The sequence below is a fragment of the Podarcis erhardii genome, assembly GCF_964252035.2.
Source record: "Podarcis erhardii genome assembly, chromosome: 8".
In the NCBI taxonomy this organism is placed as follows: domain Eukaryota; kingdom Metazoa; phylum Chordata; class Lepidosauria; order Squamata; family Lacertidae; genus Podarcis; species Podarcis erhardii.
Window position 1 is genome coordinate 63475351 of NC_138499.1, and position 17731 is coordinate 63493081.

Sequence of the window (17731 nt, forward strand, 5' to 3'; positions counted from 1 at the left end):
CCTACTATAAACATACATAGAAATGTTATTACTGCATTTGGTCCACCCCAGATAGGTCACTTTGGTGTTGCAAACACAGCAAAAACCACAGGGGAGGCAGCAGTTATGAGTTACCAGTCTCTGCAGCCACAGTAGGTGATATAATTCTTCATTGGTTTGACTTCACCCTCGGCTGTATGGTCGTCTCTCAAGACAGACAGATGCCAACAAAAATTTGATGCTATTCTTGGTAATCCAGCAAGGTGTCAGTGGTCTGGTTTGCACATAAACCATTGGTTAATATTATGTATGAACCTCGCCCAGCAAATTAACTTTGATTTATTAGCTATGGTTAAGGCTTGCTTGTTAATCAAGGTTTGCTGGTTGATAAACTTTAGTTACAGTTAACCGTAGCTTAGCATTTTGAGAACCCAGACGTCCTCCTTACCTCCTTACTCATTCACCTCCTTACCAGACGTCCTCCTTACAGAGTATTTAGAATTGCACTTTTAGTGATTTGTCACAGGTTGAGGGGAAACAGATGGGCTCAAACAGATGGTGCTTCAAGAATATCTTGAAACTCTGACCGTCAAGATGCATAGGTTCTCTATTTTCAGCAAGTGCTCCCCCATTCAAGGGATTACATAACCATAGTAACGAGCCTGCTGACTAGGTACCACCCAAAGCCTGTCTATGCAAATGTCCACAGAAAAAACCTTATCCCTCTATTCTTCACAATTACTTAAAACCTTGCACAATGAGCCTTTCCTTTTCTCCCCATTCATTCTAACTGGCAAATACGAATTCAAACATATTTCTTAAAGGTCCAAATGTTTGCAAAAAGTACAGAAATTGTTAAGCACAAATTGTAAGGGGGGTGGGCTGGGAGAACCCTATGGCAATCATCTATTTGTTAAGACTAATGCATTTGGTGCATTAGATTTATGCCTTTTGCTTATTGTGTTTTGTATTTGAATGTCTGGAGCACACAAAGCTGACACAGTGTCCTCTAGATATGCAACTGACCATGCTAGCTGGGCCAGAGGAGACTTTGGAGTCCAATAATATCTGGAGGGCAACACATTTGTCTACCCCAGGCCTAGGGATTCTTCATGCTTGCTTTAATTCTGTTTCTCCAAACAGGATTTCCTACACCATTGTGCTAGTATTTATATTTAAAAAATCAGAAGATTAGCTTCCCCCGCCACCAGTCATACATAACACACTAACAAAATATGTTCTCTGAAGCCTAAACAGGAGATGGTTCACGTTAACCAGAATATAACTTGGATCTAAATCCAAGTGTAGTGTAGTTATTATAAATTAAGACTTCTCCCATACCTATCGAAGTATTTGAAAAAGTTGTAAACTGCATGTATAACGTGCATGTTTTACTTAAGGGCTAGGATTTAAAGGCTATATTTGTGTACAATACAGGAATTAAAGATGGTATTCAAAACATACCTGACTGCAGAAACAAATAAACCTGTACCACCTTAGATTTACCACTAGGAGTCAGCTTTGCACAGGTCAGAATGAGCACCAGGCTCTAATGTACCTAATATATGAAAAATAGTGAATAAGTTAATAGCACTGAGCATTTAATTAGAATTTTTTTGTACACAATTATGTTGTCTTCCTAGTGCTCTGGAGAGATTATCAGTCTACACCTGACTGAGCTCTCTTTGCCAAGAAAACTCTTAAAGTCCTCATCTGGTAGAATTCATATGCCAATTCAGAAGCAGGTCATGTCCACAACTTAGCTTAAATCTGCTTGAGACAGAATGCACAAAGTTTGCTTTGAGACTAAGTAACTTGCCCAGTCTGGTACAGGAATAGTACTGGGGCAAAACTGGTTGTTTCAGGTGCAGAAAATTCTCTTTGCAGGGAAGAATGGGGGTGCTTAACTCTCCCCCCGTCAGGCATTTTCCCAGGTTCTACTTATTCCTGGCATTAGTGCTACAGATTGGTGCTGACCTCGCAAACATAGGTACAGAACTTGGGAGAGGGACAGCATTTGGGAGAAAAAAATGTGGCAGGGATTTTTTCTTAAAAATCCCAACTTTTCTCTGCAATGAGAAAAGACTTTCAAGCTAATGCAGCCTTCCTCAACCTAGGCCCTCCATATGTTTTTGGCCTACGACTCCCATGATCCCTAGCTAGCAGGACCAGTGGTCAGTGATGACGGGAATTGTAGTCTCAAAACATCTGGAGGGCCGAGGTTGAGGAAGCCTGAGCTAATGATTACATGCCCAAACATTGTAATGTGTAGTTTGATTTTGTTACGAATACTGCTGCAGTTCTAATAATTTATTTATTTATTTATTTATTTATACATACATACATACATACATACATACATACCCCGCCCATCTGGCTGGGTTTCCCCAGCCCCTCTGGACGGCTCCCAACAGAATTAAAAGGCGATAAAATATCAAACATTAAAAACTTCCCCAAACAGGGCTGCCTTCAGATGTCTTCTAAAAGACAGATAGTTGTTTATTTCTTTGAAATCTGATGGGAGGGCATTCCACAGGGCAGGCGCCACCATCGAGAAGGCCCTCTGCCTGGTTACCTGTAACCTCACTTCTTGCAGTGAGGGAACTGTCAGAAGACCCTCGGAGCTGGACCTCAGGCTGAATGATGGGGGTGGAAACGCTCCTTCAGGCTGTTTAGGGCTTTAAAGGTCAGCATCAACACTTTGAATTGTGCTCGGAAACGTACTAGGAGCCAAGTTCTTGACGGTTACATTTGACATGATGGCCAGCAAGCTGAACAAAACATTGGACCTATACTAAAACCCCAATATGCTACAAAGGAGAGGTTATTCCTAGGAAGAACACTCTTGTTCCTAAACCCATTTCCATAAGAGTCTCACTAAAGCAGTAATTTACTTAGCAGCAGCTGTTACATGAGCACACCATGAATGTATGTGTACTAGCTCTAGCAGAATCATGGATGCAAGTACATTATCCCTCTACTGAAAGCATCTCTAGCTCTAACTGCCACCATAAGCATTACCACAGCCTCCGCCGCTCCTCCATCCATGGCTTCAAGGTTTCTCCTTTCCAGGGGCTGATGAGCTCTGGCATCATGAACAGATATCAGAACTCCAAACTTGTGCACACATACACAAGCATATATTTATAATGGAACAATAAATGTAAACAACTTTGACACAGGTGGCTGAGCCACCAAGTTTCTGAAGCTGCTCTAACCCTGATCACAGCGAGCCTGAGGAAAAAGGGAAGGAATGTAAACGTTTTTTTAAAAAAATGCCAGCAGTGTTATGCTTCTTTACACCCAAAAATAAAAATGTGGAATATCGTCTACTAAGTCTTATGAAGACTTTGGGATAATGCATGTGACATCATCACTGATGTTGTCTGACATGCTTTAAAAAATGTCAAGCCTGCTAGAGTTGTTTCTTAGAATGGGTGATTTTATTTACACATGTACAGGCAAAAGTGGGGCTCAAAAGCATGAATGGCAAGTAGTATAGTCCAGGACAAAGCAAGATAAACCTAAAATTGTCACAGGCTCTTTTTTGCTTTTTTTTTTTTTGTTGTTCTTGTTGCTACTTTGCCATTTCTTTCTCAATACCAATGTTCTTTTCTATATGTACATACAAAATGGTAACACTTCCATGCATCTGATGGGAGTGCACAAAGTGTATGAAGAAGGGGATTCTAGTGCACAAAAGCTTTTGCCACAATCTATTTGTGTTCAACACGCCACAAGCCTTTGTTGTTTTAATATGTCATGGAGAATGCCATGCTAGAAATCTTCTCCCTACGAAGCCCAGTGTGTGTAGGGAGTCTTTTCAAATGGGAAATTGCTCAAGAATTCCAAAGTGGTAGTGAGTCTCCCAAGGACTGTACCATGCAATTTCTGTACTCAAAAGTACAGATTGTCTTTTACCGTTGGCAGAAATGGGAAAGAGAAGGAATCCTGTTGGCACTGCATTTAATTCCAGGGGTGGAAAAGGTAATATTCTGTTGCAGTTGCCACTGAATTACCCGTGCTTCTAGAAGGCCAAGATGTAGTCACTCCCTAGGCACTCCCTTTGGCTGATTAGGTTCCCATGCCCTTTTAAATGTGTTTGTGAGAAGGGATAGGGGGGTTATTTGTGTGTGTGTGTTTGTTCTTGTTTTTATTATGTATTTTGTGTTTTTATGTTGGGAACCATCCTGAGATCTATGGATGAAGGGTGGCATATAAATTTAATAAACAAATAAATCATAAATAATAGGGTAACCATCACCAAATGGAATGTCTAGTTGCCATTTTGAGGCCAGCTGGCTCAAAAGTTGTATTTTTCAATACAACTGAAATATCCCAGATAAGATTCTAAATGATGTGTTGTTAGTGTGTGAAAACAGGAAAGAGTCAAGGATCCCCAGGCATGCACCTCCAGGTGGTGGAAATGTCAGGTGCCATCCTGGCACCCGGGAATCTTCACTTGGTCACAAGTGGCCAATAGCCAGGTGCAAAATGTGTCTGGTACCTGGCAATTTTGAACAGTGTCTCAAAGTGATTGAAAATATAGTAATATAAATAAAATAGTTACAAATATAAAAACAGTTAAAACAATTGCATTTCTAAATAGACTTTGAAACAACAACAGTACACGCTTAAAATTAATTCAAAACCCAGTTGGGATAAGGATTTTAAGAGGTTTGTTGAATGAAGAATACTTTTAGCACGTGCTGAAAAGGCAATAAAAATGCATGTGTAATATGCATTGGGGGGGGGGGCGTGTTTCCAAAGGATAGCTGCTGCCACACTAAGGGCCTGATTCCGACATCACACGGAATAGACCTCCTGAGTAGGATGGTATTTGCAGAATGCCCTCTATTGCACAAGGCAGCAATCAGTTGTGTGTGTAAGGGATGAGGTGATCTTTTAGGCAAGATGCTAGTGACAGGAGTATCATTCATCCACTAGTGGAAAGGCTCTCCTGAGAAAACATGCATTTTGACGTTTATATCCTACCTTTATCTTTAAAAAAATTAAACTCAAGGTACTTATCAAACATAGAATTAAAACTAAAAACATTCCTAACAAATGAAACAGGAATTATTGGATAATATAGGTTAGAGGCCACCTTAGGGCTTACCCTGTGGTTGCAATGGAGGCAAAGAAATCCTCCTTCTCTGTCACCATAGGACTTTGATAATATGATTGACTAGGAGCTCTTCTTCAGGAAGACATCTGCAAAATGTGGGGGTTGCATCCTAATCTCCTGAAAAGGTTCTTTCCCCCTGTAACTGATGAAAATGTAGGTACAGAATGACCAAATTTAACATTCATGGTTACAAAAGGAGTTAAAAGTAATTGGTAGTCCAGTATATGAAATGTGACAATAGAGTGGAAAACAGCTGGCTATGAGAGTAGATTGAAGGTGCCCATAACTTCCAACTCTTGATGGGCATTTTTATGGTCTGGCCCAAACCTGAGTGGAAGACCTCAAGGAAATGCAATTTTCTATTTGATTTCCAGATTACCAAGTAGTAATCTTTCTAATGCAACTTATAAGTGTTACCATTGAAATTTAAGGTTTAGCTGAACAAAACAAATGGCAACAGAATAAAAATATGAAGGGCAACAAAGCCCAAACTGATTGCTAAGCTGAACAGAACAGGATGCCTGCCTCTATTTAACAGTTTATGATGAGTGGGTTGTTGTTGTTTTTATTGTCACTTCATTAGCAGTGTATCTATATAATCAGCAATGTTAATTTGCATAAGTATTTCGTATTAGACTTTTTGTATATGTTCACAGCTAAAGCCAAACCATGGCCAAAGAAGATGCCAACTTTATCTGTAACAGTACATATTGGGCTTAAAAAACCCAGTTTATTACAACATATGTCTAAGTCTTTTCATTACTTTTACATCATACAAATTTTTTCACTCTTCTCCTCAAACTCATTCACCAGGCACACCCAACATGAACTAAAACAGACTGTATATGCAGTAAGTATATGATGAAGTATTATTTTCAACATGGTTCATCAGATCTTAGTTTTAAAATATTTCAATCATGTTAATTGATTAAGGCGCCCTAAGCATCAAGGCGTCTTAACAGCTGTCAAGGCAGAATTCCATAGAGAATGTGCATGGAATTCCCTTCAGACAAGTTTGCAGGCTGGCAAAGGATGGACAGAACAATCTATCCCACCTTTACCAGCCCGTGGCTTCTCTCCTGGCCTTGGAGGAAGGGAAATAGAACATCATTGGATTGGCCAAAGAGGAATGGATTGATCTGCAAGTCAGTTGTCAGCTCACTGAGCTTTTATGCATATAAATCAAGTGGGCTACTGAGAAGGCAGGCAGTGCTCCATGATTCCTCCACCACCCTGTTGTGTTTCTAGTCCAGCCACTGCCTGCTTTTTACTCATAAGAAGGGCCCACATTGTGATTAAAAAGCAAGCAAGTAAAAAGTGTGCAGCAAGTAATTTGCGGGGGGCTAACCAGCAAGTTCCGCTGATTTTTGGCTTCATCCTCTGAAGTCTACTCTTATGTTCTCTAACTCACAATTGTTTGAACACACACACATTAAACCAACCCACCTTTCTCCAGTCCATTGACCAGGAAACTTCTTCTAAATTGATTAGTTCAATAAATTTGTATTTGTGAGATCATTCATACAGTATGCAACTAAATCAAAAACAGGAAAGGGGTAGCAAGTTGTGACAATAGGGGCTTGATATCAGGTAAAATAGGGACAAGGAGAAGAGGGTTTCTTTTATAAGGTCTTAAGGGTTGATATACTTGATAAATTGCTCTGTTTCAGGAAAAAAGATGGCGCTACAACTAACAGCATAATTTTACATGTGTGCCTGGAAATAATCCCCATTGAATTTAGTACGTTATGCTGCATACAAAGATGCCTACAAGATGAAGAATAACTAACACAGAGAGACACCGGAGTATTGATAATCCGACACGTTAATAAATGTTATTAAAATGAACCAAGCTTCACAAAAGGATAAGATACACTGGTCACAATATTGATCTGGTTATATAACTTTCTCGAACTCATAACAGATGAGATATGAAATTCCCAGAAGACCCCGTTTATTAAGCTGATCGCTCATTATCTATTTGACTTTCTAAAAAATTAGGTCAACAGCCTCCCCAAATGATGATGTAATCTAGAGAAACACCTTGACCAATTACCCTTACGTGGGAGGAGATGGACAGATGGCAGGGAAAGTATGCAGTTCTTATCAACTCTGACCTGGCTGTGCTGTAATTAGACTAGGACATAAAGCATTTTCTTAATTGTCCAATCAGTACCACTCACTCATCATTCTAATGAGTGTTTTTCCTGTTCCAGGAAACAGGAGTAGTACATTTTCCACGTACTTTTTGCTTACCCTATTGGTCAGAGTATGTGATATGTCTGTATTGACTCTTCCCCACCCCTTTTCTTTTGACCAACGTAATTCTGGGTCATGAATAAACCGTTGCCATGGATAGAAATGTCAATCTTTATGAGAGATAATTTGGGCAGCAGTCAGTTGTGGCAATGCTATTTTAATTTAGGGATGCTAACCATGAGAAATTTGCAAATTTCCCTACTATGTGAAAGGCTAAATTAAAAGGACACCAAACCCCTGTGCCCCACAAGTACCTTGCAAATCAGTAGTAAGATCTCCAACAAACTGAAGTTTCACATGCCCCTATATGAATTCAAACTTTAGCAAAAGACTCAGATTTTTAACTACTAAAAATAAGTACACTTTCTTCATGTTCCACAGAATAAGAATATTTTTGCTCACATTTTTGCTTTTAATTCACAAATTCTATCAGCACTTTTTCTGAAGAGGCACTTCAGAAATTGAAACGTTGAGGAGTATGTTCGGGGGTGTGTGTGCGCAAGAACTGGATTTCTAGCTTCTTAAAATGGCCTAGAGAATGGCAAGTGCATTGACCCAGGATGACAATATTTGTATGGAACACTAACCAGGTACTTTTTGTTTCTAAACTATAGCAAATAAATTCTCTGTAATTATTTGTTTTTCATTAGGTCATCATGTAGTCTAGGTACAATTTCTTGTTGTTTTTTTAATTAAGATGAAGTTCTAATACGTTCTGCTAGAATGCCAGAATTCACAATTTACTATTTGCTAGTCAATCTCAATTAGATCTGCAGAACTACCCCTTCAAATATATAACATGGACAAGGGCCTTCTACAAATCCATTAAGCTTCAGAGGAACTTTGGAACTAAATCAGGAGATGTGTCATGCATTGCTTCCTTTCCACAGGAAGTATTTACTGAAATCCTACACTGTCAAAGGTCACTGGCAAACAAACAATTCATTCTTTGCTTTCAGCTGCATAGGCCTGCTGCAGCCAAAAATAATTTTAAGGTCAAGTAACACAATCTTGATTTTGATCCATTTGCCAAATAACTCCCATAACCCTAGCTAATATTCAGTCAAAAATACTTAACAAGAGATGTATTCCAAGAAAAGCTAATATCAGAGAACCGTGTGTCCTTAACAAGCGTTGTAGTAGAGTATCCTGGCTTTGGAAAATGTTATATTTAAAACTTAATCTTCCAAAGGTAACAATATAAAACAGACAAACTGGAGCTGTAAAAAAGGAGCTAGTCAATAAAAATAAAGTGGTGCTATGTTTCATAGAACTACAGCACAATATTCCCCCATCACATCACTGAAGCAGAACAGTTGGATATTAACCTTTAAATAGCTGGAAAGAATTACACCACCAAGCACCAAGCCCCACAGTATTTAAAATGGTAATATTCCTAATACTAGTTTTATACTTGAAGAAGTATCTGCAGAAGCGATAAATCTGATTGTTACTTAAGTAACTTGTTGAATGACAAGTAAAAGCATACATTCTGCTTTTAATACAATTATCTATTAATCTCAGTCTCTTTACTGTATCATTCCACCATAACCAAACTGTTCCTTCTCTTCTCTTCCATACTACCTAGATCATGAAATATTGCATAACACTACTGCAATAAATCAAAGTTTGTGAGCCACCTTCTTGCTAAGATTCATGCACCTTTGTCAACATTTATTTCATCCTTTTAGAAGTATTGTCTATTAAGATCTTCAATATGGCTGGAGTGGCTGGGCAAAAAGTAAAGCAACTTTGAACATTTATTTATTGTTTATTTATTGTTGGATTCTTATTCATCTTCTTTCCAGCTATAAATACCACCTATTTTACCGAGAGAATTTCAGAAGTCTACACTTGTTACTCTCCCTCGCTATATATTACATATACACACTGAACAAATTCAAATAACACTTTTGACATGGAGTACTGGAAGGTTTGGTCAGCAAGCAGCATGATACTATTTCAAAAAAATTTAGTACAATGAAGTCCTACTACTGACTGTTTATATATAGACAGTGGATTAATCTCCACTATGCATTTCACAAAATCACACCTGCACTGTCTACAATATATCTCAATATTTGTAGTAAGGAAAGCAAAAGCTATCTATATCCAGGATAAATTGTCTTTCAAAGCTAATATGCTTAACCTGCAGTTTCAATCACACTGGGAAAAGATCGGGCAATTAATTGTCACCAACAGGAACAACAAGGTTATAACTAATGTACGGTAAAATGTGCTCTCAAGATTATTGCCCACCACTCCATACCTTTTTTCATCTGATTGCCACCATTCCATACCATTTTTATCTGATTGCTATAGGATTAATTTAGTGTTTTGCATTCACTTATATAGCAAATGAAAGTGGTATGAATTTGTCATATGCTTCACAGGTTATATCCAGGAATGCCCAAGCCACAAGATATGAAGAACTGATTTTGATTAACATCAAAACAATTGAAAAACATTCCTAACTAATTTTAGATACATAAGGCCATGGTTCTGTTGTTGTTTCTACTGTTACTATTTCAAGAGATAGCTACTGGAGAAAAAGGTTACAGGGAAATAATTCCTCCAGACTCATAATAATTTTGAAGGCAAGAATTTACTCACGACTGCTGAACTCAGAGCTTTAAAAAGATCTGATTAGCAACAGCTATTCTTGTTCTAATGCCCAGCCAGAGCCCAAGTATATGACTGAAGAATTCAAAAAATGACCAGAAAAACTTACCAAAGCAGACAAAGCCTTCCTCTGTTCCTTCTTCCATTCATGCTACAAATCCCTCAGTGACTAGCTCTTGGACTGGCACAACATTTGCTGCACTGAGATAGTGTTTACTAACAGCCTCCACATTAATAGAAATTTATTTCGGGTTACGTGCACTTATATTACAGCATAAAACTTTCACTATAGGCAATTACCAAATGTAGCCTCTTACCAGATTGAAAACAATTAAACTATCATCGTAAAATCTGCAGATTTTAAAGTTTGACCATGTGACAACCAAATCTATAACAAGTACAAGATAGAGGCGACATAGGTGTGTTCTCCTTATCCTTATACCCACCACAATATTGCAAACTTCTCCATTTTACCCAAGGAATGCAACATTGTTTAAGAGATACCCACCAACACAACAATTCATAATCCTCTCCCTTTTGAAACTAACTCATATGCACGCCTTTATTCCTTTTCCCATATTCTATTACAATAGAGCATTTGAACAGTCACATTACCCAACAGCTGACAGGTCATTCCCCATTATCAGTGCCATAATACACCTGAATTGCCCTGCCACATCTCATGCTATATTCGGAGAGCAATTCTAAGACGTAATCTCTCACAGGCTTAGGGATCCTAGGAATCCTCCCCCGCTATCTCTCCATGGCAACAGTAGCTACAGTAGAGACGGTCCACCTCTTACGCAAGCAAAAGGAATATGAAACACTGCCAAGAGGCCACAAATGCCAGCAGTCAAAACATTACCCTCACCCCTCCCTATTTAATTGTTGCCTTAAAGAAACAGCAGTCTTTCTTTTTGTTTTCTTCGGAAACACACACACAAATCTGCATTTGAGCAGAAGGAAGAAAGCATACCAAAAGATACTTGCAAATTAGGGCTGTAAGCACTTTCAAAGTAAATAAACCACGTAAAGAGGAAGAACTCTCCTCCCAAAAACGCTTCCAGAAATACATTTCCCATCCTGAAAGAAACACTTGGGTACCAGGCGCTTCAAATCAAATATATTGTACCCTTTATGTGTGATTATAATATTAATACAATCTACTATAGTGTGTTAAAAGATTTCAAAGCACAAAACCAGAAACTGCATTTATATTGACTTGACAGAACAACACCTACTGAATTATTATTTCACTCCAGATGTTGTTGGTCTCCAGCTCCCATCAGCCTCAGTCAGTGTGTCCACTGGTCAGGGAGTGGTAGAGAACATCTGGAGAGCAACAGATTTGGAAAGGTTGAACTTGCAGACATCAAATGTTCTCACAAGAATTTGCCTAAAATAGAATGTGGAGTGAGAGGGAAGTCCCAATTCACATTGTAATTTACCTACAAAAGATAGTCTGTTCATTCTCACCTGATGAAAATAAACTGCTCTCATCTGGCCACTCATTATCTGACCATACTTTTCCCTATTAGTCATGAGTATTTCATTTGTTTACCACTTTCATTTTTGTGAGGGTGGAGTTGAAGCAACGCAGTGAAGCAGAAAGGAACAAAACTGGAAAAAGAGAAGACAAAGTTGTCCAGTGTACAAGATCCTATATTCCCATACTTAAGTTGAAATTCTGGGAGCAAGCCCTATTGACTTACTTCTGAATAGACATCAATAGGGCTGTGGGTGCTAACCCAACAAACTGCCATGGTACTGATCCACAATAAAGGCCCTGAGGGACGCGGGTGGCGCTGTGGTCTCAACCACTGAGCCTAGGGCTTGCCGATCGGAAGGTTGGTGGTTCGAATCCCCGCGATGGGGTGAGCTCCTGTTGCTTGGTCCCAGCTCCTGCCAACCTAGCAGTTCGAAAGCACATCAAAGTGCAAGTAGATAAATAGGGACCGCTCCAGCGGGAAGGTAAACAGTGTTTCCATGCGCTGCTCTGGTTTCGCCAGAAGCGGCTTAGTCATGCTGGCCACATGACCCGGAAGCTGTACGCTGGCTCCCTTGGCCAGTAAAGCGAGATGAGCACTGCAACCCCAGAATCGTCTGCGACTGGCCCTAACGGTCAGGGGTCTCTTTACCTTTAAGAAAGGCCCTATATGGCAGAAGTGGGGAAGTGCTGACTCATCAGCACTAACTGGGCCTGCCATGTTTCACAATTCAGTTCACAAGACAGTTTTTGACAGGCCACAGGTGCACAAATAGAAATTAAAATTTGAAGAAAACCCATGAAGGTGTTATGCATGTGGAATTGCTTGAATGTGATTTAAATGCATGATGCAAGGAGCCTTAAAAATGAAATATTTTTATGGCATCGGTGCCAGTACTGTCAATATGCTGATGACACTCAGCAATCTCTCTGTGTGTCATCTGATTAACAAATTACATGAAGCTTAATCTAAGATCCTATTCACATTTCCAAGGGCTGATCTATATTATAGTTTACTGCAGAACAGGATGAACATTCCTGGTTCCTCAAGAATTGAATTAGTTTCGACTGCAATGGTATGCACTTTCTTGGAGTAAAACCCACTGAATATTTCTAAGTAAACTTGCATAGTCATGAGGTGGCAGTATACTTGAGAAGACATGGCCTGGCTAAACAACTGATTTGGAGAAGAATGTACAATAATTGGAAGCATGTACATCATAGGTTCAGGTGAGGTCAGACTCAAAAGTCAGCTCTTTGTTCAGAAGTATTTAGCTCCTAAATGCAGTTTCCAGCAGCTGGAAAGATATTAGGATGTCGTGGAAGAAAAGTTTGCATACACCAAACCACAGGCAGACACAACATGAATTAAGCAGGTCAACTATGGCAAGCTGCATTCTACCACAAGTAAGTACATAAATATATATAAAAGAAAAACGCTTGGCTTTCAATCTGCATCCATCTCCCAAACTACATGGATACACAAGCATGCCAAATTTTAGCAGAAACCTAGAACATCACAGCAAGTTATGTTTTTCTCCATAAGTGAAAGTACAGTTTTGACACTTTCAAGACAATCCTCAACACACACACATATGTCAACACACACGGAATTTCCTAGAATCCTAGAACTGTAGCATTGGAAGGGACCCTTAGGATCATCTAGTCCTACCCCTTGCAATGCAGGAATATGTAGCTGTGCCAAATGGGGATTAAATCTGCTACCTTGGCATTATCAGCGCCATGCTCTAACCAAACGAGCTTGTATGTTTAACCTAAGCATTAGGGTTTTCTTCTTCGGTTAAGAAAAATAGTTATGACTGCTGTTACTCTTCAAGTTCACATTATTTCACTTCAATACGACATTTCTTCTGAATTCACCTCTTTCATATTCTGCAGTAAATGCTTAAGCCTCAGTTCTGAGGCAATTAAGTTCTTTGATCACTGCCCTCAATTTAAACACTAAACAGAGGCTTTAAACAAACACCCATCTTTATACACGCCTCTCACAGAGATAAGGTTAACACCATTTTAATATCACAAAGGAAGTTAAAGGAATAATTTCCTAACCTGTGCTCCATTTACCCACCTAAACACTTGTTCCTTTTAACTCTGCCAGCTGTTATAATAACACTGTGCTGCATTTCCCCAGTTAGTGGAAAAATATAAAGAAAGCAGACAGGTATTGCAGTGTGGTTCCTGACCAGGAATTGCAACCCTGTGCTATGCTGGATACCAGATTCTCACTCCCTATCTGGCTCTCCTGCTTCAACTGTGCAGCACTTCTACATTTACTCAACCAAGGAATTGCAAGCCACTACTATGATAGCTTTGGTAATGGGTCTTTCCTTAAAATCTGCACTTGGAGGGGTCAAAAAGGCTGAAGTGAAAGAATACAATCCCCATAGTACTTCAAACAGCGCATAAGCAAAAAGGCAAGCAGGTACAGTTTACCATAGTATCTGTCAGGTCTGACACGGTATACAGATAATCACAGTATCATCTATTATTATTTTGTTGTTGAAGTCTAACTTAATGAATATTATTGTAAGGCGCAGAAATCCCATTTAGAATATTTTTTTGTTGTATTATAACTTCATGTATTGACATTGACAAGTTTTATCATCACTAAAGTTTATCACCTTATTATCGAAGATTTCAAAGCTCTCACCCACTTCTGAACGTAAACTGAGAAGAGTTATGCGCTTCTATTCACATGAATGGTCAAATCCATTAACACACTATTTACATTATCATTTATCCCAAACAGAACGGAAGGTCATTAAAAAGGGCCTAATTCTACCAGGCCAGGAACAGATGGTGCCCTCAGAACAGGAAGGCAAAAAAAATTCCAAACTTCTGTTGCTTCATATTCAGAGCAAAGTTTACTCATGCTGATAAGAGTCTGGATACCCTTAAACTATATGGGTCGGTAGCCTGCTAAAAAATAAAAAGAAATCAATGTTGGTGTTTTTACTCTACTCCCTTTATTACAAATATTAATGTGTTACTGATAAAACCTGCTTTGTTTTATTCTGCTTCTGTTGACAATTCTTGCATTTATTTGTAATAATGTTCTACTTGCAGGCTTTAAAATATTTAATATATAAAGCTTTTATAAATTTATTTTGAGGCCATGAAACATTGTCTACTCCACACAAATAACTAAAAAGGTTTCGTGATGCAGAATCAGCAAAGAAGGTTTCTTTTACTGGACCAACATTTGTTTGTTTGAAAAAAATCAGCAAAGATACACAGAATTAAATGAACAATTTTAAAGTATGAAAATAGACACATTCAGTCTTGCAACTTTTTTTGTGCTAAGAAGAATGTTCATTCTGCCTGATGAAGAGTTCTACCCAAAGATCTTTAAATAGTTGGTTGGCCCAAAGCACTATCATTCATACAAATCATGAAGTAAATTAGGTAGAAGGAAGCAAAAAGCAGACCAGGAGGACTGCACATTCAATAGAAGCATATTTATTAAATTAGATTACATATGTTGCCAATGCAAGTCCAAGATTCCTAGCAGTTGTAGGAGGTGATGCTTTCATGAATACATAATAGGTTCTAGTCAGTGTATTGCGTTTTTGGATCACAATTCTATGCTTTGCTTAATTGAAAGTAAATCCCACAGGAGTTCAATGATGCTGAATCCCAATTTTAATTATAAAGTTCAATGAGATTTACTCCCAGGTAAATGAGACTAAACACTACTGCAGTCAGTGGAATTTACTTTGAGTAGACATGCATAGGATAGCACTATCTAAGATAAAATATAGGTATGTCTATGAATTTTAGCATCCCAACAACTCTACATTTTAAAGTAAGTTTTGCCTTGGGCATATATACCTACTTAGCCAAGTCACTCCATACCAAGAGGAACTGTATAATTTTGCTAAATTTCCTTCTCAATTGTTTCCAGCAGCCTTGAAACCATATACTTTTGGTCTTTACATAACTTCCGAGAAGGAAAACAAATTTATCTTTCCTCCCTATAACATATGATGATTCATTACAAGATTACCGTATTTTTCGCTCTATAGGACGCACTTTTCCCCCTTCAAAAATGAAGGAGAAATGTGTGTGCGTCCTATGGAGCGAAGACGCCATAGCCCCGCGACCCTCTCCCTGCTGGAGAGGTGACGCGCGGCTATGGAAGGAGCCTCTATAGCCGTGCGTCACCTCTCCAGCCGGGACAGCGCATGCAGGGCAAAAGAAGCCATAGCCCCGCGACCCTCTCCCAGCTGGAGAGGTGACGCGTGGCTATGGCATGAGCCTCTTTAGCCGTGCGTCACCTCTCCAGCCGGGACAGCGCATGCAGGGCAAAAGAAGCCATAGCCCCGCGACCCTCTCCCACCTGGAGAGGTGACGCGCAGCTATGGCAGGATCCTCTTTAGCCGCGCGCCACCTCTCCAGCTGGGAGAGTGCGTGAGGGGCTAAAGAAGCCATGCCCCGCGACCCTCTCCCAGCTGGAGAGGTGACGCGCAACTATGGCAGCAGCCTCTCCGCTGCGCCTTTCCGCTGCACCCTGACCTGCTCTTTGAGGCTGGTGGTGGGCTTCCCCCGCCAGCCCCAAAGAGCAGGTCGAAAGGAGCCTGAAGCCTGGAGAGTGAGAGGGGTCGGTGCACACCGACCCCTCTCACTCTGCAGGCTTCCAAGGTAGCCGCCTGAACGGCACCTTGTTTTAGAGCGGGAAAACAAGAAGGGGAAAATTCTCCCCCTCTCTGCGCAGCTTTTCCTGCCGCTTCGCTGAAAGGGGCGCTGGGCAGAGAGGGGGAGAAATTTTTTTTCTTGTTCTCCCCCCTCTAAAACAAGGTGCGTCCTATTGTTCAGTGTGTCCTATGGTGTGAAAAATATAGTAGTTTGTCAAAACAGCTGTTTGGTGAAAATGCCTCCCGGTGAATTTTTGCGTTATCTGCCAATATCTTAGCCATACTGGAGGTGCTGTTGTAATCTCTTGCCCAAAAGATGGTGTTAAATTGGAGAATGTCAATGGAGAGCTAGTATGTGGAAACATCAATTTGTCGCAAACAAATCGTGGATAAAGAAGAGGAAGCTGTTACAATAGAGATGAATGAGCCAGTCCAGCAGACTTTACCTTTAGGGTTCTTGAACTTCTTCACCATAGCCACACAGTTGTGTCCTAAAATAACCCTGAGTTTTCTGCAGATGTCCCAACAGTTGCTGAATATAAGATAGTCATGGGACATCAGAAATATTATTTGGCTCCCAAGATTGAAGCTCAAGAAGATTCTTAAGAATTTAATGGAAAGAAGCAAGGTTTATGAAAGATGAGCCTCGGCTGGAAGCCTGTGCCCCATTCAATCTTGGTGCATGGAATTATCACATATGCAGTTGGGCCGAATTTTTGATAGTCCCATGTAAATACTGTTTCCGCCTGTTATGCAAATCCTTTCTAAAACAGTCTCTCCCTGCCCCCCACAACCTGTATCTTTTAGACCTTGCTTTGATAACTAAACTTTTACTCCAGAACAGCTGTACAACATTTAAGGAGTCAAGTCACTTCTATGGCAATCGCTTGACAGTGAGGCTGCTGTTGACTTCTAAAAATAATAGTCACAGAATCACAGAACTGTAGAATTGGAAGGGAACCTGAGGATCATCTAGTCCAATCCCCTGCAATGCCGGAATATGCAACTGTCCCATACGGGGATCAAACCTGCAACCTTGGCATTAACAGCACCATGTTCTAACCAACTGAGCTACCCAAGCTAGGAGATACTGCATTTTAGCTATTTGCCTTGAAACAGAAGCCCTCAAGAAACAAAAACTTGTTAATAAAGAATATTCAGTTTGTTATTTTTTAAAAAAAAACTAACCACAACCTGGTACAAAAGACCAAGTCACACCCAGAAACATCCTTTCAATCTAATATAGACACACTTAGCACTACCAGGAGCAGTTGAAGCTTTAAGATACTGTTCGCTGCTATGAAAGATTTCATGCCTGCAGTACCTAACATTCTATGATTCACAATGACATTAACATTAGGGCTCCCTCAGACTCTCCTCTGAATTAGATACTGTCGTCATCAGGCATTCCAGAAATCAATGGCTGTAACCACATTTGCAACAAGGAGCTCAACTTCAGTGCGCATCTATATAGATATATATAAAATTACTGAGTACTGTTTTCTCTTTCCCCTTCTACTCTTTATGAAAATAAAAAGATGGTGCTCCTACTAGTATTTATTTGCAATATTTTAATGCCATTTCTACAGGTAAATCTGTCAA

The 17731-nt window shown here is 39.7% G+C and overlaps 1 protein-coding gene across 2 annotated transcripts in view; it reads right to left on the reverse strand.

Annotated features, from left to right (window-relative positions):
• Positions 1-17731, reverse strand: part of HIVEP1 (HIVEP zinc finger 1) — a 79041-nt gene that overhangs the window by 41741 nt on the left and 19569 nt on the right. Inside the window, exon 1 of one of the 2 annotated variants that reach the window (XM_081872959.1) lies at positions 10098-10732. The exons of the other annotated variant lie outside the window; for it this stretch is intronic. Within the exon in view, the coding sequence (XP_081729085.1) occupies positions 10098-10134 (37 nt within the window). The 5' untranslated portion in view covers positions 10135-10732. Of the gene's footprint in view, positions 1-10097; positions 10733-17731 lie in introns of those variants that run through there. 2 annotated transcript variants of the gene reach the window in all.